This window comes from Danio rerio, chromosome 13, assembly GCF_049306965.1.
Source record: "Danio rerio strain Tuebingen ecotype United States chromosome 13, GRCz12tu, whole genome shotgun sequence".
Classification (NCBI taxonomy): domain Eukaryota; kingdom Metazoa; phylum Chordata; class Actinopteri; order Cypriniformes; family Danionidae; genus Danio; species Danio rerio.
In genome coordinates this window covers 11257501-11283719 of record NC_133188.1, presented here as the reverse complement: position 1 = coordinate 11283719, position 26219 = coordinate 11257501, and the positions used below count along the sequence as shown (strand labels likewise).

General features: G+C 35.0%; 1 protein-coding gene across 2 annotated transcripts in view; it reads right to left on the bottom strand.

Moving 5' to 3' along the window:
• lrpprc (leucine-rich pentatricopeptide repeat containing) overlaps positions 1-26219 on the bottom strand; it is a 124211-nt gene that overhangs the window by 71808 nt on the left and 26184 nt on the right. For both annotated transcript variants that reach the window (XR_012388563.1, NM_001142592.1), the window contains exons 14-22: positions 23324-23393; positions 20229-20256; positions 20086-20143; positions 17232-17338; positions 12007-12084; positions 11231-11287; positions 11035-11148; positions 9523-9653; positions 6626-6711 (exon numbers count right to left, since the gene is read on the bottom strand). Coding sequence is in view for 1 of the 2 variants with exons in the window: in NM_001142592.1 (NP_001136064.1) it covers positions 6626-6711; positions 9523-9653; positions 11035-11148; positions 11231-11287; positions 12007-12084; positions 17232-17338; positions 20086-20143; positions 20229-20256; positions 23324-23393 (729 nt within the window). In the remaining variant the exon portion in view is untranslated. The remainder of the gene's footprint in view (positions 1-6625; positions 6712-9522; positions 9654-11034; positions 11149-11230; positions 11288-12006; positions 12085-17231; positions 17339-20085; positions 20144-20228; positions 20257-23323; positions 23394-26219) is intronic.

Here is a 26219-nt window from a genome sequence, read left to right as displayed (position 1 = left end):
ATGTGTTTTGGACATGCCCACAGTTGACAACTTTTTGGTAAGGTATTTTTGATACATTTAATAATGCTCTCAAAATCAATAGACCTTGATCCTTTGCTAGCCCTCTTTGGAGTATCTTTTATACTTGATCTGACAGTGCGTGACAGCAAGGTTGTTGCTTTTACTAAAATTTTAGCCAGAAGTGCCAAACTTCTAAAGTGGAAACACACTTCCCTCCTACACATGACAAGTGGATACATGACATTTTTTACTGTATCAGACTTGAAAAGCTAAGATGCGTACTCTCCGGCACACTCAATTTCTTTTATAAGACTTGGCACTTTCTGGACTACATCAAAGGCCTGCCTATTAAACCTAGTTCTGGCAACTTGTACCATTGTCATTTTGTAAGAAGGGATTTTAGTTATTTACTTGTTCATTTATTTTAATGTTTCATTTTTTTATTTGTATGCAGTTATTATCTTATGTAATGTTTAAAGTCCCAATAAATCGAAAACTGTGATTGTTATTTCTTTAGTATAGTGATGCAGTTCTTAGAGAAACGGAATTTTAAATGAGCAAACAGTGGGCGAGGCTTGTTTTTCTACCACCAGTTGAATGGATGTAGTAAAATAGGTATTTCACTTAGAAAGATCGGAAAATGGGTTTTAGAAGAGTTATTACAACCTAACAGACTCCTCCTGCTCACCATTTCTGTTCGTTGTCAAAACTGACAGCTGGACAAGCGTGGTTATGTATTGTTAGCACATTACCTCAAAATCACGTAATCTGACAAATTAACTGAAAACAAACAGCAAGTGCATCTTCAGATTTCAATTAACGATTATATGGGCAAACCATATTTTCCTAATGACATGCACGAATGAATTGACGACCGCAAAACTGGCAATGTGAGCTAACAAAATCATGTGGTAAGTTTTAATGTCTTTAAGTACATCTAATGTACTTTATTTGGTATTTATGTTTTTCCATCTTTCTTTTTCTTGCTTTGTTAATTGAACGATGGGTTGGGGATGGGATTAACAATTAACAATTTATTACTGTTTACTTCTATCAATATGTTTTGTCACAAAAGTTCATTAAAAAGAATATAAAAAAGTTGTTGGCAGACCGTAAGTAATAGAAATGACAGGGTTCCCATACTTTCATTAACACTAGTTTCAAGGACTTTCTCAGAGTTTTAAAACACAACATTCATTTGAAGTCAATCACCTTTGTAATTTATACCGAAGTATATGTAGTTCCATGAAAGTCCATACTGCACTTAAAAATTCCCTTTCACTTAATATCTAGTTTAAAAATGCCAAAAGTAATTTTCTAAAAGTTTCATCGTTTTAAAAAGTCATGTTGGAAGAACTTTCAAAACTCAAAATTTGTTGAATTAAATACTGGTGATATTTAAATGTGGTTTCTGAAATATTGATAAAATGTACATTACTTGTCAGTGTATTGTACAAGATTTAAACGTTAAATTTAAGAATTTGTGATTTTTTTTCATTCTGTATTTGACAATTGAGTACAACTGTTGAAATAAAACCATTAACAAATTTAATTCAAGCTCTTTCAAAGACCTAGTTATGTTTTAAGTACTTTCCAGGCCTTGAATCCATGTCTTTTCATATGTCTACTTTCAAGAAGCACAGAGATCCTGAAATGAGGCAGGATAGATTACAAAAATCACAGCTCAATGTGCCAATGCAAACGTGCAAGGCCACAACTCCACAGGCTTTTACACACCGGGACATTTTCCTTTGCGTTAATCGTCAGCGTTTTTCAAGATGTTTTTCCGAATTCAAACCCAAGCGATTTTCGCTGGCGTCAAGCGGAAGAGTATGCAAAATCATTCCTTGACGTTAGATGGCGCTACACAGTTTTAAGCTTCTGACACCCGCTTGCAACACAGAAGAAGACAGAAAGTTGACACGCTTCTTGTTATGGATGCTTCAAATAGCAGCTCTAGCAATGAAGAAATGATCATTGTTCACCAGTGCAATAAGCAGCTCCACATTCATATCACCTCTAGGCATCTTGTTCAGTTTTTGCGCTGTTACGCCCCATTCACACGGGGCTTCAGCGTCAACGCTTGACTGAAGGCGTGTCTGAAGTTGGGGCTGAAACGATCGTCATAGAAGCGTCAGCTAATGAAATTCAGTCAGCTATAGGCCACTGTCTAGCTGTTGTATTTGCAAACAGCGATCTGATTGGCTGACGCTTCCGTCGGCGCTTGAAAAGTTAAGCTAGTCCCAACTTCTGCAGCGAGCAAAGCCTCTGAAGCGGCGCTGACGGATCCACAATGCAGTTCAGCAACACCTGATGTCACCCATTCAAAGTGAATGGGAAGCGTTGATGCTGACGCCCCGTGTGAATCGGGCGTTAATGCAAGCTTCAGCAGCTCTGTGCACGTGAACAAAAGTGCCAATCTGATTGGAGAAGGCTTTAACGCGACGCGTCAAATAAAAAAAAATAATGAGTATGAGGCTTTTTTGAAAAATGACACTTTTACGTCTGACGTTTTGCGTGTTGGTGTGCACGATCACATTGACGCCCTTTATTTAGTCACAAGACGTTAAACGTTGACGGAAAACAAGAGCAAAAAGCGTCCCTGCACGGGCCTTGAGGCTGCATTTACACTGCTTGATGGTCAATTCAGATTTTCAGACTGTATCTGTTTTTTATGACCTACTTACATCATCTTTTAAAGGTGACTCGTATCCGATTGTCAATGACATGAAAAAAAAAGAAAAGAAAAAGCAGGCACTGACTGACAGCTGATAATAAAAGATCGCTCTTTTCTCCATTCCTGCATTTAATGTTTTTGCAGGGTTTCATTTTTTTTATTCTTTTTTTTTTTACTATAGTTTGTCAGAAAAGTTCTCATTTTGCCATCTTTTTTTTTTTTTCAATCTAGGTCTTTTTAAACCAGTAGGCATCTTAATTGTGATGTCCATGGCGTGATTTATGCTTGTGATGTATGCAACACTTTTATATTAGTTTATATTGGTTACGTGGCATATGTTGATCTCTCTCTCTCTCTCTCTCAGCTCCTCGTGTATGAGATTCAAGGTTTGGACGATTTCATTCTAGAACAGACTTCAGCAAAGTTGTTGTCATTCGCTTTGTCATTCGATTTCATTTTAGAACAGACTTCAGCAGAGTTGTTGTCATTAGCTTTGTCATTCGATTTCATTTTAGAACAGACTTCAGCAGAGTTGTTGTCATTCGCTTTGTCATTCGATTTCGTTTTAGAACAGACTTCAGAAGAGTTGTTGTCATTCGCTGTCATTCGATTTCATTTTAGAACAGACTTCAGCAGAGTTTTTGTCATTCGCTTTATCATTCGATTTCGTTTTAGAACAGACTTCAGCAAAGTTGTTGTCATTCGCTTTATCATTCGATTTCGTTTTAGAACAGACTTCAGCAGAGTTGTTGTCATTCGCTTTATCATTCGATTTCATTTTAGAACAGACTTCAGCAGAGTTGTTGTCATTTACTTTGTCATTCGATTTCATTTTAGAACAGACTTCAGCAGTGTTGTTGTCATTCGCTTTGTCATTCGATTTCGTTTTAGAACAGACTTCAGCAGAGTTGTTGTCATTCGCTTTGTCACTCGATTTCGTTTTAGAACAGACTTCAGCAGAGTTGTTGTCATTAGCTTTGTCACTCGATTTCGTTTTAGAACAGACTTCAGCAGAGTTGTTGTCATTCGCTTTGTCATTCGATTTCATTTTAAAACAGACTTTAGCAGAGTTGTTGTCATTCGCTTTATCATTCGATTTCGTTTTAGAACAGACTTCAGCAAAGTTGTTGTCATTCGCTTTGTCATTCGATTTCATTTTAGAACAGACTTCAGCAGTGTTGTTGTCATTTACTTTGTCATTCGATTTCATTTTAGAACAGACTTCAGCAAAGTTGCTGTCATTCGCTTTGTCATTCGATTTCATTTTAGAACAGACTTCAGCAGAGTTGCTATCATTCGCTTTGTCATTCGATTTCATTTTAGAACAGACTTCAGCAGAGTTGTTGTCATTCGCTTTGTCATTCGATTTCAATTTAGAACAGACTTCAGCAGAGTTGTTGTCATTCGCTTTATCATTCGATTTCATTTTAGAACAGACTTCAGCAGAGTTGTTGTCATTCGCTTTGTCATTCGATTTCAATTTAGAACAGACTTCAGCAGAGCTGTTGTCATTCGCTTTATCATTCGATTTCATTTTAGAACAGACTTCAGCAGAGTTGTTGTCATTAGCTTTGTCACTCGATTTCGTTTTAGAACAGACTTCAGCAGAGTTGTTGTCATTCGCTTTGTCACTCGATTTCGTTTTAGAACAGACTTCAGCAGAGTTGTTGTCATTCGCTTTATCATTCGATTTCGTTTTAGAACAGACTTCAGCAGAGTTGTTGTCATTCGCTTTATCATTCGATTTCGTTTTAGAACAGACTTCAGCAGAGTTGTTGTCATTCGCTTTATCATTCGATTTCGTTTTAGAACAGATTTCAGCAGAGATGTTGTCATTCGCTTTATCATTCGATTTCATTTTAGAACAGACTTCAGCAGAGTTGTTGTCATTCGCTTTGTCACTCGATTTCGTTTTAGAACAGACTTCAGCAGAGTTGTTGTCATTTACTTTGTCATTCGATTTCATTTTAGAACAGACTTCAGCAGAGTTGTTGTCATTCGCTTTGTCATTCGATTTCGTTTTAGAACAGACTTCAGCAGAGTTGTTGTCATTTACTTTGTCATTCGATTTCATTTTAGAACAGACTTCAGCAGAGTTGTTGTCATTCGCTTTATCATTCGATTTCGTTTTAGAACAGACTTCAGCAGAGTTGTTGTCATTCGCTTTATCATTCAATTTCGTTTTAGAACAGACTTCAGCAGAGTTGTTGTCATTAGCTTTGTCATTCGATTTCATTTTAGAACAGACTTCAGCAGAGTTGTTGTCATTCGCTTTGTCATTCGATTTCGTTTTAGAACAGACTTCAGCAGAGTTGTTGTCATTTACTTTGTCATTCGATTTCATTTTAGAACAGACTTCAGCAGAGTTGTTGTCATTCGCTTTGTCATTCGATTTCGTTTTAGAACAGACTTCAGCAGAGTTGTTGTCATTCGCTTTATCATTCAATTTCGTTTTAGAACAGACTTCAGCAGAGTTGTTGTCATTCGCTTTATCATTCAATTTCGTTTTAGAACAGACTTCAGCAGAGTTGTTGTCATTAGCTTTGTCACTCGATTTCGTTTTAGAACAGACTTCAGCAGAGTTGTTGTCATTCGCTATGGTTTTTAATGACACGCAACTCACATTAACTGGTGAAAATTTGATCTACCCGCTTTCACTGCAGACATGTGGTCTCCAAATGAAGCCCCTTAGACCACTCTCTGGTCATACAAAGAGCACGGTTCACACATCGCTGGTCAACAAACAGCAACAGAGCTGAACTTCAGCCATATGAGAATGCTCTGTGACAGCAGAAGACAGCTCAAATTCTTTTCTTCTGACAGAACCACTAATCACACCCAATCAGCCGCCGGTAGTAAATGGGCCTGAATGGATGGCGAGCAGCGGAGCATCCCCGGCCCGCTGCCTGATACCATATACAACTGAGGTAAACAAATATCACACAGCCCATTAATCCTCCAGCTCATTCTGCGGCCTTCTGCCAGCCCGTGAACTGACTTTTCCAGCCTCGGTAACAAATGTGAGGACTTGAGTGAAGACGGAAAAAAAAAAAATTAGAAAAAAAAGGAGGTAGATGGAGGAAGAAACAAGAGGCGTTTCAGATAAAAGCTAGGCAGCCGGTTACGTTACGGTGCCACGAGTCATGATCTTCAAGCGGATCGTGTGGCAGCACTGATGCAAGCAGGACGGGGCGCTGAGGTGTGTTAATGTGAATGACAAGCTCCGAGCAAGGCTAATGGCCACCGGCTCGCTCTGATGGACACACATATATACATACACACACACACATTTCCCTCATCACACTTTCGCCTGAATTCACATGCAAATGTGCATGTGTGTGTGTGAAATACTCGAGCACTTTCCCCGACATGATATGCCATTAGTATCAGGACGGATTTCGGTAATTCTGTTAAAGTGCAGCCGGTCCTGTAATTTTCCCTCGCTCGGTGACAGGATGAGTCCGAGCGAGAGGGTGGGGGCAGCAAAAGAGTGACACGCATCGTGAAAAAAGAGACGGAGCGTGTATTTTCACCATCACTGTGTGCACAAAGCAAACAGGAAACACTTTTATTGTAATTGCGTCTTACATGGGCATGGAGAAATCCACCGTGGAATTCAGATAATGGCTGATTAATGTCCCTGTGTGGATGGACAGGTGTCTCGGACCCGCAGAGATAGGTATTCCATGGCCGTGTTTGAATCGGCACGCCGCCTTTAAGTAACTAATTAAGCGAGTGGCAAGCTTTTGATAGTGAAGCAATACAAAAAAAATTCTCATTGGTACTTTGACATCCTAAGTGGTTTCAAATGTGAGAGAAGGAACACCTAATGTGACGGCCCACATTATTTGTGACAAACTAAACTGAATTATTTCATTAATCCAGTCTGGTTGAAAATAAGAGGGCGTCTGCAATCATTTCAGCTAAAGCTTTCGGATGGACACTAACCTTCCAGTTTGCCATGTTTTGATAGCACTCGGACCAAGGCGATGTACTTTTGAGCATCCAGCGCCACCTCAGAGTCCTTGCGAGCCCTTAAATGTAACAAAACAAAAAAAAAAAATAAATAAATAAATAAAGATAAACAGTAAACACAAGTTGGAAAGTGAATTAAGTGCCATTCTATGTGCTGCTAATGTTTTGCTATTGAAAGGGATAGTTCACCAGAAAATCGAATTCTGTCATTATTTTCTGTTACACTCTCATCTTGTCCAAAGCTCTTATGACTACTACTACTACTTAATTGTCTTTTGTTGATGTTATATCCTGGCAACTTTCAACTTGCACAGACTGACTGTTTTACTTCACAAGTTTAATTGAAATTACAGGTTTTCATGCGAATTGCCAAAAATATTTGTTATTTTTTTTTACTTGTTTCAAGTCAAAATATTTTTAAATTGCTAAAATCCACCACTACTGATCCTCAACCTTGTCTTTTCTTATTGAATGATGATTCTTTACTAACCCTGACTTTGAATCAAAAACAAACTTTTTTTCTCAGGATTAACAGCTGCAAAAAAAAAAAAAAAAAAAAAAAAAAAAAAAAAAAAAAAAAAAAAAAACAATCATCAGTTCCCTCATAATCTCCTGTCAATTCAGCAATGGTTATACTATTTTATAGACATTATTCGACTAGAACAATTCACTGCCTTTATAACAGAGCAAAGATTTCAACAATTCTTCATTGAAACCAAATAAATTTGATCTCCATTATTAAAACTTGAGTGATTTAATTTAACGAAGCAGGAGAAATGATTAAGATGATTTAAGATATAGGTGATCTTTTCTTTCTGTTTGACCTGTTTTACAATAATTTGATTAGGCACTTTTTTTATTTATGTACTTCTCTGACATTATGTATATAGTTTTCCCCCTTTTATGCCTATCTACAGGTTTCTGCATGCATATATCTGTATATTCATATATGTGTTTGTTTGTGTGTACCTATTTATACTCTGTAATTTTTTATTTTGTTTAATATATTTACCAAACATGTTAAACACATTGAACCAAGTCAATTTCGAGGAATTCTGCTATTAACATTGTTGATTTACCATGATATCAAAAAACTGAAAGTTTAAGTAAAAAAAAAAAAGAGTTAAAAATCAAGAAGCATAAATACATTGTCTTGTTTAATAAAAAATATTGTCTTGTTTTCAAATATAATATGTCAAAATTAAGTGAGTTTTTCCTTAAAACAAGCAAAATAATCTGCCAATTGGGTAAGCAAAATAATCTTGTTTTTTCTTTGAAATAAGATTATTTTGCTTACCCCATTGGAAGATTATTTTGCTTGTTTTAAGAAAAAACACAACACATTATTTCTGGAAAAGACAAAATTTGTTTACTTGTGTAGAAAATACTTTTTTGAATTTTTTGAAAATTGGATAAAAAACGAAACAAAACCTCTATAGGCTGGTTTATACTTCTGCATCATATGATCGGCGTGACCCACAGTGTATGCCTTGCTTGTAGTCATGCTTTTATATTTCTTTGTGCTGTTTGTGTTGCTTTGCAATAAAACTTCCAAACCGCAAGCTGGCAGCGGGATTTTATGTTCCTCTGTGTCAAGTTTCTTCACGAGTGTTTTTGTTTTTTATCTTAATGTACCACTAGCTCAAACTCGCTCATTCTGAGGTGGGAACCGGCGGACGTGCAACAACTATAATCATAAACACGAAACAAAGGTTTCTAAAGGGAGCTCCTTCATGTGACTTGATATTTGTAAACACTTGCTCAGCGGGTTCCCTACCCACATGTCAGTGCTACCAAGCCGGCCAATTCCAGAGAGTGCGCTACACGTCGTCACAACGTGTAGCTACATTTTTTGATAGGCGCTAACGACGGCTATGCAACCACAGAAGTATAAATCAACCTTAAGTGAGCATTTTGTCAGTAAAGTTGGTTCTGTAATCAGTTGTAAATGTCCAGCACCTGCTTCCAGATGTAGCAGCGTTTACTACACAGCACTATAGTTCAGTGACACTATAAGCAAAAAATAAATAAATAAATAAAAAATTAATTCGTTTTCAGCTTAGTCCCTTTATTAATCTGGGGTCGCCACAGCGGAGTGAACCACCAACTTATTAAAGCACGTTTTTACGCAGCAGATGCCCTTCCAGCTGCAACCCATACACTACGAACAATTTAGCCTACCCAATTCCCCTGTACCGCATGTCTTTGACCTGTGGGGGAAACCGGAGCACCCGGAGGAAACGCAAACGCAGGGAGAACATGCAAACTCCACACAGAAACGCCAACTTACCAAGCCAAGGCTCAAACCACCGACCTACTTGCTGTGAGGCGACAGCACTACTTACTGCACCACTGTGTCGCCCATAAATAAAACATTTCCCACACAATTTATGTGCAAACATGAAATTGAAGATTGATTCTGAGATTTAACTGATGTTTACATGTTTACATGGCTCTGTGTTGCTTGCTGCTACAACTGAAAGTATGTGAAAATACCTCATTTAATTACTCCCCTCATGACGTCAGTCAACTGTCATGATATAAATCCTTCTGTGTGATGTTTTCAAAGTCATGTGATTATTAATCATCAATTTAATCAATAAAAGTAATTACAATCAGTCTGATTTTTGTTTAGCCTGCATAGTTTTTTTTAAAACTTTCCAATAACATAACTATATTGGGTGAACTGTGACTTTTAAGACTTTGTCATCCAGTTTGTGAATTACATTTCATGTTCTACAGTCTTCCAGTGAGTGAGTAAATAATTCGTATATGGGAGCAAGTGAATGATGCTTATTCTAATTACTCGGTTAACTGTTTTCCTTTCCTTCAAAATAGATTTGTTTAATGAAGAGAAATGTCCAACTCACATCTCAATCTTCAGTTTGAGAGCTTCCTCAGCATTATCATGTCGACAGCACAGATTGATGAGAGTGGCATAAGCAGCAGGCGTCATGTCATCCTCATATTTAGATTTCAGATCGAGAGCTTGCTCCAGTTTCTGAAAACAGAGAAAAAGTTACAAATAATATTATTTTATTTCATTTTTCAGAGAGCAAGTTATTTTCTCCAAATGCCCAAGACTTCAGTTGCTATAAGTAACAACATGATGGATTGTTTTTGTATAGCTAAAAGATACTCAGGATTTTTTCAGGTTTCACAAAGTCAAATTTAAGACTTTTTTTAAGACCATCAAGAATGAAATTTCAGACTTAACTATAACTAAATGCTAAGGATTTTTTTTAATGGTCCAGCAGAACTTGCCCCAACTTTTTACTTGCCTCATCCAAAATAAAAAAAAAATAATTGTAAATAATTATTTCTTAGTCACACATTTTAAATAATGTCAAAACAAGCAGACGTTTGTTGTTGTTTACATACAAAAAAAAAAAAAAAAAAAACTTAATAAACCAAACAGACTATTATAAAAAAGTTTTTTTTTCTAAAAGTTTTATTGAGATGTATTGTTGGTAATTGTATCTGTGTTGGATCGATTGGGTAGCTTTGCATAAACAAGAAGAAAATTAATAAAATAAAACACATGGTCTTAAATATTAAAATATTTTAAGACCAACAAGACAACATTTCAGCTAATTTCAGACTTTAAGGCCTAAAATTTTGTTTTTGAACTTTAGGACATTGAGACGCTGCGGATACCCTGGTCACTAGAAGAGAACTTAGACTATTTATTTTTACACTCATGAAGGCAGCAAATAAGTAATTACTACTAACTAATTTAATCTTAAATAATTTTAAACTTCAAAAATAAACTTGTAGACAAGAATTTACAGTAAATTTACAAACTTTCTAATGTAAACTATCCCTTTAACTATAGGCTTCAGTACATAGGTTTTTACTAAGCACTAGTAAACTTTAAAAATTTGCTTTGGTAAGCTTTGAAAGCTTCTTATGCTGAAGTCTGCATTTATTTGCAAAAACAAACAGTAAAATAGTAATGTTGAGAATTGACATAATTAAAAATGTGTTTTTGTTAACAGTTATTACATTTATTACATCAGTTGATCTCTATAAATGGAAATAAAAGCCCAACAATCCAGAACACTAGAAGAAATGGTTGAGCCCAACTAAGCCTAGTTTCTCTTAAGGTTTTTTCCTTTACTTTTGTCAATTGGTTAAGTTTTGTTCCTTGCCCCTGTCGCCACTGGCTTGCTTTTTTTTAAGACTTGTGGAGCTGCGCATTGATGGATTTGCTCTTCAGTGTTTTGACTTTCAACAGAACTTTAACTTTGAAAACTGGACTGACACAGTTTCAGTTTACTAGAACTCCTATGCTAATCTACATTGTAAAAGTGCTATAGAAATGAAAATTTGAATTGAACACGAACAGCACACATTGATAGTGATACAAGAATCAACCTCACCTCCTCAATACTCAGGACGTTGATGAGTTTTTTGAGGGTTAAATGGGCAGGTTTGCCCTCAGCTTTTTGCTCTGCCAGTGTTTTCACCAAGGCGGAAATTCTTCCCTCAGAACTCTGTTGCAAACAAGAGAATAGCTGACTGACACATCTGATACATTGAGCTTTCGGTAGAAATAAACCAAATGCACACACTTACTCTAAACATCATCACCTCAGTCATATCATCCGTCTTATCCACAAGAGTAAGAGCCTCCTAAAAGGTATACAAGAATAAGCTGCTTTATTAACAGTATTATTACAGACCTTACCAGAACAACTCAGATTTGACATTACCATGATGAAAGGGTGTTGTAATGTAGTTAATATACAGTGCTCGGCATAACTGAGTACACCCCTTTTTAAAACGAATATTTTTTTATCCATTTCTCAGTGAATATAGGTAATGTATTTTAGTGCATTTAAACATAACAGATTTTTTAAACAGGTATTTAATACAATAATATTTTAGTCACCAAACATATTTAGAAATTGAAAGATAATACAATTAAATTCAAGCAAAATATTGCAAAAAGAAGTTACCACCTACAAAATTTCAACAAAATTTTTACAATTTGTCCTCTTTGTAAATTTGTATTTAATATTTTTCTCTAACATATTAATCTGGGTGTACTAGTTTTTGGACCGTTATCGTAAGTTATTTTATTTAATAAGCTCCAAATTTGGCTTCAGTACTGACTAATCTAATGTATATGCACACACATAATATTGCAAAGCTCCCTATTAAAAATATACATTTAAAAGAGAGATTTGTGAGGGGTGTACAGTATATATGCTGAGCACTGTAAGTGTGTGTTATAGGCAGTTGATTTATAAATCTCTATATATCTTTTATTTCACCCATTGTCCACTAGACAGCAATCTCAGGTATGAGCATTGTAAAAATCAAAAACCAATGCTAATTAAACAAAATACCTTGACAAGCTCTGGAACATGGTGGGACTCCAGAATGTTCCTGATTCCTCTGAAAATATTCACAGAGATGTTGATGTTCTGAAAGAAACGTAAGACATGAAATAAACAGTATTGCAAAACACTATTAAAAGAACAATAATCACAGTCTATAGCATTGTACAGCTTCCATGTGGTGTTTTGTTTGCTTTACTTAATATTACATTGTATAGCAAGTAAATAAAACTCTAAATGTGTAATAATAATAATAATAATGATAATAAAAATGATAATAATAATAATAATAATAATGATGATGATGACAATAATAATAATAATAATAATAATAATGATGATCATAATGATGATGATGATAATAATAATAAGCATGACTTGCTTTTTGAGTATTGTCATCTTTATTAAATGTACAATGAACAATAAGCTAATAAATTAGCCAGCTAGCATATATCTAACTTGTACACTTTCTGCAGTATACAGGAAGAAACTTTATTTCACTTATTCTATAACTGCATTTATGTTCAATTTATTTGGGATAACATGATTTAATATTTATCTACATTGTTTAAATATCATTTAAATTTGTCTATAATAGATATATTTCTGTACTTGTCTGGCAGCAATCATACTCCTGATCTTATCGTTAACTTACATTAAAATTGTAACATTGTACAATTTTTTATACACAAAAATTAGTTTTTAAAGACAATACCTACATTTAATATTTTCCTTGCTGAAATTTTGTTCATTGTTGAATCTCTTAACTTATTCTTAATAATAATAATGATAAAAATGATAATAATGATAATAATAATAATAATAAAATTAAAAATAATAATAATAATAATAATAATAATAATAATGATAATTAAATAAAAATGATAATAATAATATTAATACAATGAAAATAATAATAATAATAATAATGATAATAAAATGAAAATAATAATAATAATAATAACAATAACAATAAGAAGAAGAAGAAGAAGAAGAAGAAGAAGAAGAAGAAGAAGAAGAAGAAGAAAAGGTGTCTTATGATAATCTTTTTCTTAATGATAAGGCTTTGTAAAAAAGACTTTCTCTTTCCTAAGTTTTGTTATTGTATTTTCAATGCAGTGATGTTATTTCTCTTGTATTCAATAAAAAACATTGTAAAACCAACATCACTACTTGCTATACGCTTTTTATAAACATATACACTTATTTAACAACACACTTTATATGCCAATTTGCACATAACAGTTACACATATAACATTGTAAATATTAATATAGCTGTGCATACATTTGTCAATTAGTATATTTGCATTCCCTACTTACTTCTATTTTGAAAATATATTTATTATCTTTTTTTTTGTCCTGTCTCTGTAATTCTATTGCACTGTAGAAGCTCTGTCAAGAAAACAAATTCCTCGTATGTGTGAACATACCTGGCAATAAAGCTCTTTCTGATTCTGAAAAACTTTAATTAGCCAGCTAGCTTAGCCTATAAGCTAAACAGAGCACAACAGTCGACAGTGCCTTTCACAATGCTTCATGGGACAGTAGTTCTTTCCTTCATGATTGAATGGAAATTAAGTTCTATACCTTAGATTTTTTTTTCTCGGATTCTCATTTACTTTGCTTCAAATCAAAGTTTGTAAGGTTTCGACTCGCCTTACAGCTGGTTGGATTAAGAAATTGCTTAATACATTAATGTGGTACTCATGAAGCATTTTAAATTATTATTATTAATTTATTAATTAATAATATTAATATCCCTTATTATTAATTATACACTTTAACTGTAAATAATTTTTAAGAATTATTTGGTGAAAGACTTCAAAAGGAACAACCTTTTTCCAAAAAAGTTTTATGTTTTTAATAACATTATAAATGCTTTTAATATCCATTTTATCACTTTAAGGTAGAGATGCACAATATATCGGCAGCCATATCGTTATCGGCAGATAAATGCAATGTTTTATGTTATCCTTATCAGTCTAATGTCAAAATTAGGCCGATATCTCCATGCCGATAGATTACGTCATTGTACAAAACTGCCTGCCTCGAGCATATGTAGGTTGAACTTGCACAGTATAACAGAGCTTACCTCACATTGTTTATTAATTTATTTTTATTCTAGTCCGTCCTTTCTTTGTGTGGTATTGCTGTAAGTATATAACTCAGTAAGTAATTATTTTCCTTATCATTGTAGATATGTTTGATAGAGTGTCATTTTGTATTTTAGTATAAATCACCTAAGGAAAAATATTACATGTGTAAACATCATAACATGATTCGTTAAAATCAGACGACGCAGTGACGCAGCAGGTAGTGCTGTCGCCTCACAGCAAGAAGGTCGCTGGTTCGAGCCTCAACTGGGTCAGATTGTGTTTTTGTGTGGAGTTTGCATGTTCTCCCTGCGTTTGTGTGGGTTTCCTCCGGGTGCTCTGGTTTAACCCACAGTCCAAAGACATGCGGAACAGGTGAAGTGTCAGTAGTGTATGAGTGTATGTGGATGTTTCCCGGAGATGGGTTGCGGCTGGAAGGGCATCCGCTGCGTAAAAACGCGCTGGATAAGTTGGCGGTTCATTCCGCTGTGGCGACGACGGATTAATAAAGGGACTAAGCAGAAAAGGAAATTAATATATATATATATATATATATATATATATATATATATATATATATATATATATATATATATATATATATATAAATATATAAAATCAACGTGTTGCCTACCATGTGTTGTTAATATAAGATTGTATTCAGTTTGATCGGTAAATTTATAAAGATTATCACGAGGGAATGAGCCAACAGAGCCTTCACAGCACTCCAAACAGCAGCAGTTAAGACGAGCACCAGTCACTAAATCCAGCATAAGGGTTCTCAACCATCCGCCACATTCTGTCTTTATATTATGCACTGCGCTCGCCATGAAGTCATCTGTTCTCAATGCTTACGCGTTGCATCAAAATTGGACGGACTCCGCTTCGTGTGCACGGGCATCACACAGCGCCTGCAGTTAGTTTCAAACTCACAGTGGTTTATCACAAACCTCTCATCATTAAATTTTCCTGCAATTGACAGCTAGAACAAACATAGAAGCATTGTCTGATTGACAAGCAGCACCTACACGTGTTCAAAAGAATCTAAAGACACCAAATGGGATGAATTTATGCCGCTTTTTCTAAAGTAATACTATCACCACATCCCAAATGGCACACTATACACTTATGCACTTACACACTCAACAGCATAGTATATGTATGTGGTGTCGTCCCAAATGGAACACTAATGGTTATTTTACTAAGTGGAAATTCAATGCGTATCCCTGATGACGTTTGACAATTGAGACTTTAGTGAAATAAATGACTAAACTACATAAGAATACCTGCCATGAGTATAACTGCATTCACCATCCGGAGGTGGAATAATCCCTCTCGTAGGAGAATTTTGCTTTCACAATCCAAAATAAATAAAGTTATCCAACATGTGTGCCCGATATCTCTGCCCCTTTTGCTCTGTGAGCAAAGCTTTGGGTGCATTGGGTGCATCATCTGGGTATTTAAAATGTACTTGTTATTTTTAGAGTTTTCAGTGTAAACGCACTACTTACATTATTTATACTACAAAATGGTGTAGAATAGTGCATAAGTATGCCATTTGGGACGCACCTTGTCTGTATTTAGCTTTTCGCTTGTATGCTGGCTCTGAACTGTCAAAACACCTCTCAAAACGCCTTTTTGGACATCAAATATTTGTATATACATTACTGTAACACGTTTTATTCAAGAACATTTGAGCTGGTTTCAGTTCTTAGTTCTTTCATTTTATTTAAAATATATTTATTTGACTTGTTTGTTAATTAAATCCCATTTTGTTATTCACCTTATTATTTTTATTTAACAGTCAAGTTGCATGTTAATTTTCTATGCGAAGAAAAGGAAATTATTAGTTTTTGGCATGCTGATTATGTGAAATCATGAATATAGGTCTATATAATCACCTTGCAATTTTGAAATTATTGCTTTTTTGCTTAAAGTTGACTATTCAGATAATAAGATCAGATCAAACTTTTATGAAGTTTGAAAAATAATATCAGCTGTTCACTGTTTAAGAACATAACATTGAAATATTTATATTTATCGGCTAATATATTGGTTATCGACAAAAAATCCATATCTGTGCATCCCTACCTTAAGGGTGCTTTCACACCTGTGAATCGATTCAGTTGTTTCGAATCAGGGATTAAAATTGTTACAATGTTGCTCTTTGTGGTTTGCTTTCACACTGCAAAGTTTCTAAATGGACCAAAATAACTAAGGGAGCTTTCACACCTACACTTTTGTTTCAAAACCTGTCTTGTTTGCCTAGTTAGGGCGGTTCGTTTGGCATATGTGAAACCACCAATCGATCCGCGCCAAATCAATCGCTCCTAGATCGCTTGAATGAGGTGGTCTCGGCTCGATTGAAACGAACTCTGGAGCGGATCGATTGCAGTGAGAAAGCAAACGATCCGAGCGCGGTTATATCACTGTGTTTTAGGCATACGGCTATATGAAGAGAGAATTATGAGTAGGGCGGGAAGTTTCGGGAGTCTCCGGATGCCCGCAAACGAGTAATAATCTCCCGGTAATCTCACGTCTCCCTCCCGGTCCTCAAATAGACTACGTCGCGCACCCTTCTCACCCCTCCCCACCGTATCTCTCCTCACTCTTCAGACACGTCGCGCGCACCTTGTCAAACACCACCAAACCACCACCTCTCCTGACACCTGAGCGGGGGTATTGTTTGACAGGGTGCGCATGATGTGTCTAAAAAGCGATGAGTGTCTGAAGAGTGAAGGGAGACGCAAGATTACCTGGAGATTATCACTCGTTTGCGGTCATCCGGGAGTCTCACTTTCGGGAGACTTGGGATGTCTGGAATGACCTCAGGTCCTACTCATAATTCTCTCTTCAAATTACATATCCATAATACACTGTGATATAGCCGGGCTCGGTTCCTTTGCTTTCTCACTACAATTGATTCGCTCCAGAGTTCGTTTCAATCGAGCCGAGACTACCTCATTCAGGCGATCTCAGACCAATTGTTTTGGTGCGGATCTGAGCGCGATTGCTGGATTCACATATTACAAACGAACCGTACTAACTGGGCAAACAAGACAGGTTCTGAAACAAAAGTCTAGCTGTGAAAGCACCCTAAGGCCTACTTAACAAACAGTGATGGTGATTAAAAAGTTACCATGCTCTTGAGAAGGCCAAAATACTCTCTTATCTTCTCCTCATTGCTCTGCAATTCCGTCTCGCTCATAGAATCAATCAGATTGTAAAGGAAGTAGCCCACATTCTCTGCAAAAGGAGAGAAGAACCATTTTCATCACTTTCTGTTATAAATAAATCCATAATCAGAGTCTCATAAACAGAGCTTCAGTAAGATCAAAAAATAAAAACTTTGCAATTCAGCTCTTAAACCATGTGTGTGTGTGTGTGTGTGTGTGTGTGTGTGCGTGTGTGTGTGCGTGTGTTGTGCTGACTCTGGCAGCTTTGCCCCACTCTTGACTGAAGCCTGTGTTAAGCTGGCAGCTGACAGCCTCACGCACACACCAGCGTTGTGTATGCTGATGGAATGAGACAGAGAGACGGTCTCCATCGCTCCCACCTGCTCGGACACCAGCGCGGAGGCCTGTACCAGTGCAGCGAGACGGCAAACACTCGCCGCAGCTCTGTTCACTCAGCGCAGAGTCAGCAAACAGACACACACACACACACTTAATGCAAAGCAAAGCTGTCAGGATGAACTCCATCACTTCCATCCCTTTCCCAACAGACCCGCATAAACACACACAGACAGACAGACAGACAATGCTGGTGGAGAAATCAGTTTACAGGACATGCAGGTATAAAGGTTTACAAGAATACGGATTCCTGTTTTGTCTCATGTACAGCACCAGAACGGGTGTTACCATATTTCCCAGAAAATAAACCTAACTATAAATGTCACCTGATTTGCATTGTTGAGGACAAAAACAAAACACAAAGTTGTTTGCGCATATCAATTTCAAGTCACATTAATTTGGGTACATTTTGTTTATTATTTTGTACTGAGTATTGAGTGCTTTTTTTGGTGCGTTAATCTAGTCAATGATATTTTTCAGAAGGACATGATTCACACTCATTAAATAATTACTTTGTGTAGTTTTTATTTTACATTGTTCAGGCATTTCAGCACAATGCCCTCCCCAGCGTGTGACAAAATCCTCTCACTTCCGACTGTCGAATTTCATTGCATTGATATAGACATGAATAAGTGAATGATGATAACTGATTAGGTATTTTCCAGTAAAATATTGCTTTTAAAGGTGAAGGTAAATATTGCTTGTGTGGTTAATTATAGCATATTGAAATGAAAAGTTTATTTAAATGCTATTTAAATGAATAGCATATTGAAATGAAATAGTTTTTAACTATTACTAACTAATGACGTAATGTGGCTGACTGTGGGATAAAAGGGTGGAGTGAGAGGATTGTGTCACACTGAGGAAGGCATTGTGCCGAAACGTCTGTACTTCGTATCACCTGAAGAATGTAAAACAAAAACTTAATAAAGTAATTATTATTTTGTACTGAAATATAACACATTAAAACATTTACAAACATTATAAACTAGTATTTCAGTGTACAATAACTAGTATAAAACAAAGCATTTTAGTTCCTTTCCTCCCAAAAAAATCCTTTAAATTATTCAGAAATAGAATGTGATTTGTCTTAAAGTATTTTTGTAAAAATATACAATTAACTATACAAATGTATAGTTAATATTACAGAAATAATATCAGTCTATGACAATATCATTATTATTATTCAAACTAAAGCATGACTTGAGTCTCACTGGAGTCTTGAGACGAGATTTAGATTGAATGCCTTCAACAGAGATAGTAATTTCTTATTTAACATAACCTTAGGTTTGTTTGTTTAATCGTTGAGCTACAAAATAAAAAAAGTCAAGTAAAATTAAATGTTTCAATTAAAAGCTGTGCACCAATTAATTTTAAAAATGTAAGTACTGTCACTCGAAGACAGAGGACAATACAGAAGACACTAACGAGCAAATCAAAGCAAAGGCAGGCGCAGCTCATGTTTTCAGCATTGAACACTATTCTGTTAATTATTGTGTTTATTTATGCTTTTAATGTAAGAAGTTTTTATAAAAAGTTAAAATATTAATAAATTAGAAAAACAAACATAGCAGCTTTAATGCAATAGTTTGGTATATTAACCTTCGGCCCTTAAGTTTGGCCCTTCATAAAAAAAAGTTTGGGCAGCCCTGGAATAGAGGAACAATAGAATATTCAGTTGAAGTCAGAATTATTAGCCCCCCTGTTTATTTTTTTTCCCAATTTCTGTTTAAAAGAGAGAGGATTTTTTTAAACACATTTCTAAACATAATAGTTTAATAACTCATTTCTAATAACTGATTTATTTTATCTTTGCCATGATGACAGTAAATAATATTTTACTAGATATTCTTCAAGACACTTCTATACAGCTTAAAGTGACATTTAAAGGCTTAACTTGGTCCATGAGGTTAATTAGGCAGATTAGGGAAATTAGGAAAGTTATTGTATAATGATGGTTTATTCTGTAAACAATTGAAAAACATATAGCTTAAAGGGGCTAATAATTCTGACCTTAAAATGTTTTTTTAAAAAATAAAAATGGATTTTATTCTTGCTGAAATAAAACAAATAAGACTTTCTCCAATGGAAAAAAATATTATCAGACATATTGTGAAAATTTCCTTGCTCTGTAAAACATCATTTGGCAAATACTTTTAAAAAATACTTAAAAAAAAAAAAAAAATCAAAGGGGGGCTAATAATTCTGACTTCAACTGTATATTGAAAAATGTTGGAGAAAAACAGCAATTGACTTGCACAGTATTATTAGTAGTTTGTTGCTTTTTGTTTGTACTTTTTTCAATAATTTTTCAAAATATTTTGTTATGTGAGCACAGAAATTCATAAAAGTTTAAAAGCACTTGACTGAGTAAATGGTGAACTATCCATTTAAGTGTAAAAATATATACTATTAACGCACCGGAAGCATCATGGCCATCAGCAGCAAAGCGGGCGTCTTTATAGAGAAGTTCTGTGATCTGTAAAAAACAGATAAGCATGTCACTTTAACTACATTTCTTTTCCATTATCTTTAAATAAAACTTTTCTTGGATTTGCTCTTACCTTCGCCATGTTCTCCACGTTCTGAAACCTGTAGGGGGCAGTAGAAGATCACAGATGACTCATATATGCAGACAGATGAAAACATCTCAAGCGCAACTAAAACAGAATACTGCACCCTAACAGCTGCCAGCCAGACAGGGACCAGATTCCAATATCTTGTAACCCAATTAATCTTTTTATAAATCATTCATTAGAATTTTTAAATATTGCACCCAAAAAGAACTGTTCAAGTCAACAAACTATCTTAAAGTGGAACAAAAAAAATGTAATGACAATTACAATTACAATTAAGAGTTGGGTAAGAGTTGTTGTTTTTTTCATGTTTTTATAAAAGTCCCATTGGCTCACAGTCTGCAGTCTGTCCTATGGTATGATATTGTGAAAAATAACAATTTAAAACTGCTTTTCTATTTGAACATATTTAAAAAGAAATATTTTTAAAAACCTTTAAGTGGCGGGATTAAACAAGATGATTAGGCATTTAAAAAAGTAAGTGATTGGTCCATGTTCTGGACAGAAATTTAAAACATGGAACAATCGCTTTTTTATGTCTAATCATCTTGTTTAATCCTGCCCATTTTCGCAGCACCATACAAAAGAATTTCGCAAGCTCAAACACTAGTGTGACCGCAGCATCATTTTCAACATTTCTTACTTTTACATTATTACTGTAATGTACTGTAGGAACAACGGATGAAAAATTGAGTTTGCAGCAATGTTAATTAATATACACTGTCCCTGCCAAACTAAATCAATAAAAAAAAAATCAATCAATAATGTTTTTAAACTGTAAAATTGTTTAAAAAAATCTTTGATAAACACAAAATTAAAACTGACAGCATTAGCTTGAAATCTCTTTTAACAATTCTCTTCACTGTCATTTTGGTCAATGTAATAAATCTTTGCTAAATAAAAACTCTTTATTCTAAACTAGGCATGGGACGATGACCGGTTTACTGTGGTTTGGAAAAGTCAAGGTTTTAAAACTGCTAAAATGTTCTGTTTTACAGTTCCTATGTGTATGTACGAGTGTTAAAGTGTTTTCAATGGGTTGTAAAGAAATCTGTGTTATTAAAACAAATTGGGGGTTATAGTTAATTATTTAATTGATTGTTAATTCTGCTCTAAAATAGTATAGTATAAATGTTTCCTAAAATATAATAATTATGTTCAATTGGGGGGGGGTTGTTGTTTTTAACCCAGACATTTAAAAAAAAGTTTTTTTAGAGCAGTAATCACAATACAGAAATGCCTTGATATTTTTATCCAAGGTTATCATACCATCAGAAACTGAAACTAGCTCATGCCTACTCCAAACTGAATTAAAATATATTTAAGGATTATAGTAGATGTAGTATAGTAGATAATTCAGAATTATTTATAACAATTTAATATAATTTATTTCATTCTAACATCATCATACTATATTTACAGTGTTTCCTGTGCTTTAAAAACTTTAGAAAAGGTACCCAAACCTGAAAATTCTGTCATAATTTACTCATCCTCCACTTGTTCCAAATCTCTTGTTTCTCAAGTCTCTTCTCAAGTTTCTTTCCTCTGTTTCAAGTTTCTTTCCTCTGTTAAACCCAAATGAAGATATCCTGGGACAAACCGCCATTAATATCCACTGTATTTTTTTGTCCTGCTTTTTTTCACACAGGGTTTCTGCAGGTGTCACCAACTTAAATTTAAGACTCTTTAAGACGTTTTTAAGACCTTTATGAATGAAATTGTAGCCTTATACAGGATTAAATGCTAAAGATTTGTTTTCGAAACTCTCAGTTGGAAAAGATTTCCACTTGCCCTATCAAAAATTATTATAATTTAATACATTTAATACAATAACAATTATTTAATAATAAAAAATATAGGACAGGATCTTCAGCAGTAAATAAACGCGGAAAGCTTAAACAAATGCTACTGTAAAGAATGTAATCAAAACATTATCTTAAATAGAATTAAAAATGCTATTTAATTTTTAAATAAAAGGTTTTATTGAGATAAATTGTTGGTGATTATATGAGTGTTAGTTGCCAAATTGAGCAGCTATACATGAACTAATTTTAATTTTAAAAATTAAAGAATAATTAAGACCTCTTAAAAAAGATTTAACATCTGCAACACAATATTTCAGTAGACTTTCAAGACCTAAAATGTAACTTTTGAAATTTAAGACTTTTAAAGACCCCGTGGCTACCCTGCTCACAACATCTTGTTTTGTGTTCAAAAGAAGAAAGCCATTCAAATAAGTTCACAACTGCTTGAGTGTGAGTAATAAATGACAGAAATTTCATTTGAACGAACTCCTCAATGGTCGCATGTACACAAATGCACATCCAATCCATCTACACATTTAGAAATCAGAATGCAGTGCTGGTAGCGCATGTTGTCGACGGACAGCACTAGACGAGGAAAGGAAAAAAGATTCAGCATTGTTTAATGATTAAATTATCTCCTGACCTTGACTATTACAAGAGCAGGTCAGTAAGGAGACAAGGCCCCGACAGCCCCCTCTACCCTTCTGACAACCCCAATTACAAAGCTGACATCCATCGCTGCCGGCAGCCTCCCTGCTCTGCTTTCACATCTAAATGCTTTGCTAAATACAGAGGACAGAAGCATCTGCTGCCCTACAGCCTCCTCGCTCAAATCCCAGTTAAAAACAGAGCTGCTCCTTAAATATTGAGCATGATGCCACAGATTTTACTGAGTGCACTAAATGATACCAGCAGAAAATGACGTGATAAATGAAACGGCATGACAGGTTTATGAGTATGTGTGAGGAATGAGGTGATTGTTTGATGGAATGAGAAAAAAAAAAAAGAACTAAAGAAATGGTGACAGCGATGTTGATCGGTGAAATTTCAATGTGAGCATTTGGCATTCGGGTGAGTTAGTAGTCTTTCAGCATCGAATAGAAAGGGGAAGAAACAAAAAGGACAGACTCGATTTGCATTCTTTGCATGTTGTAATTGGGCTTGAGATGACTGTGTCCATATGCATGAGGTGACGAATGAGTTTGTGTCTAGCCAAAAGGCAGAAAAAAAACTACTTGCGCACACACTCGCATGCTGAGAGTTTGTTTGGTTACTCACCGTTTAAATCCAGCGATCAGACCGGCTCTAAAAACACTGAGGTCGATGGTTGGGAGAGCGGGTGAAGACACTGTAAGAGTAAGAATGTATGAGTGAACATTTCAAATATTTTTGATTTAATAATATCTTTTTTTGAACATATTTAGGAGGGGTTTTACTTATCCTCATGTTGTTCCAATACAATTAATACTAGAGTTCTATAACTCATAATGGTTATATGGATCATAACTGGTCATAATGGTTATTACGATGATTCAAATTGAATTTGTCATGTTATTTAGTGTCTACTGCTATTTTAGAATTCAGCTTTGAATATCTGTTGTCATATTTTATGAAGTCATTAGCCTACAATTCTCATGTTTTTCTGTAATATTGCCTTTAATTGTGTACAAGTTAATCGACTGCCCTCAAAGGCGTCTTCCTCAATTTATCCAGCAAGCGAGAGAACAAATGTTTTTACACTGCAGTGAAAACGTTGCTTTTTAAAGTTTGAAAGTAATGAAGTAAAGTTCTGTTTTTGCTATCAGAAAGTTCGAGTTTGTTTGTTGAAAGTTGCTAACAGAAGTGCACATATTTAAAAGCATGGGACTATTATGGCCATTCAACTCTGTTGTTATTCTTTCATTCATTCATTTTCCTTCTTCTTAGTCCCTTTATTCATCAGGGGTCGCCACAGCAGAATGAACCGCCAACTTAATCAGCATATATTTTACGCAGCGAATGCTCTTTCAGCTGCCACCCAGTACTGGGAAACACTTAAACATTTTCAAAAGCACAGACATACACTACGGCTAATTTAGTTTATTTAGTTCACCTGTACCACATGTCCTTGGACTGTGGGGGAAACTGGAGCACCTAGAGGAAACCCACGTGAACATGCAAACTCCACATAAAAATGCCGACTGGCCCAGTCAGGACTCGAACCAGTGACCTTTTTGCGGTGAGGTGACAGTGGTAACCACCGAGCCACCATATCGCCCCCAGGACTCGGCTGTGTTTTGCAATTTTAATCAAATAGAATCAGAATGAAATATGCACACATTTAGTAGAAAAAAATTACTATAGTTACAGTATATGGTTTTTTTAAATAGAGCTATTAAATTACCAAATTTTAAAAACTTAAAAGCACTTAAAAACTTTAGTCTTATTTGAATTCCACTCATCCAAAACTTGGTTAGTTGATAGAGATTTCAAAAATCGTATTTATATGAATTAAATATATTGATCCAAATGGAAACTTTCACGTCTGGTCACAGAAGCTCAAGAAGATCTTCTTGACATTTGAGACCTTTGTTCTTGTCAAAGAGGTATTTTTGAGCCTTTGTTTATATGTGCTAATTACCATTTATGTGTGAATAAAAGCCAAAATTCAAAAACCTTAAAAATAAATACTGTTCACAACATTTTGATTGTAACTGCTAAATTCATATAATTTTAATATGCACATTCTGAAGTTTCATATGATTATTTGAATTTACTTTCATTCATTCATTCATTCATTCATTCATTTTCTTGTCGGCTTAGTCCTTTTATTAATCCGCGGTCGCCACAGCGGAATGAACCGCCAACTTATCCAGCAAGTTTTTGCGCAGCGGATGCCCTTCCAGCTGCAACCCATTTCTGGGAAACATCCACACACACATTCACACAAACACTCATACACTACGGAAAATTTAGCCAACCCAATTCACCTGTACCGCATGTCTTTGGACTGTGGGGGAAACCGGAGCACCCGAAGGAAACTCCCGCGAACGCAGAGAGAACATGCAAACTCCACATAGAAACACCAACTGAGCCGAGGCTCGAACCAGCGACCTTCGTGCTGTGAGGCGACAACACTACCTACTGCGCCACTGCTTCGCCGAATTTACTTTCAATGGATTCAAAATATTTGTGTGCTGGGTCCCACTTCATATTGAGTGGCCTTAACTTATATGTACTTACACAGGAACTAATAGTTTGTTACAATGTACTTATTGATTAAATACATGTATGTAATTACATCTGTAATTAACTTTTGTAACTACATATGTTAATACACTGTTAACCATCCCTTACACCTTAACCCACCCATAAACCCACCCATACCACCAAACCTGTCCATAACCCAACGTCTATCCCAACTCAAAATCACCACAAGTGTTTTCAAATACATTATAAACACAGTAAGTACATTGTATTTATGTTTGATGTAAGTACATAGTAGTTAAGGAAACTTAATATAAAGTGGGACCGTGTGCCTAACATAAGATAAAAATTTAAAGTTTGAAACAACATGAAGTTGAGTTAATGATAAAAAAAAAAATTCTTTTGGAGTGGATTATGGTTTTAGACCTTTTTGTCAACTTCCTGGCAATTTCAATTCTAGATTTTTTTTTTCTAATGAAAAGTAAAAAACAAAAATCCAATCTTGCATGGAAAAAAAATACAGCAGGGGCCACAACTGTGAAAGGGAAATGGTATCATCTATAATTCAAAAGCACCTGCCTTTATTCACCTCAATCAGATGAATGAAGTCAGTCCCCTATTATTCAGCACAATACAAGTGTAAGTCAGCCTCTGGATTAAAGTTTTGGAGTGGCTTTATCAAAGTCCTGACTTGAACCCAATTGAAATGCTGTAAAAAGCCAATTCATTCTCTAAAATGATCAACTGTGGCTAAAGTAATGCCATTTAGCCAAGAAATTTTTATTTATAGTTGTTGCTTTACAACAAAATTTTATGTCTAAATAAGCCATAAATTGAGAAATCAAATTTCCCTTTTGAAATTTAAGAAGTCATTGTGCTACAAAATCATCACTCAGCATTATATCTAGTGTAAACAGGCCTATTGAAAATAATCCCTTTGATATTCTTTAGCTGTGTCATACATTACCCCAATGTCCATTAATTATTT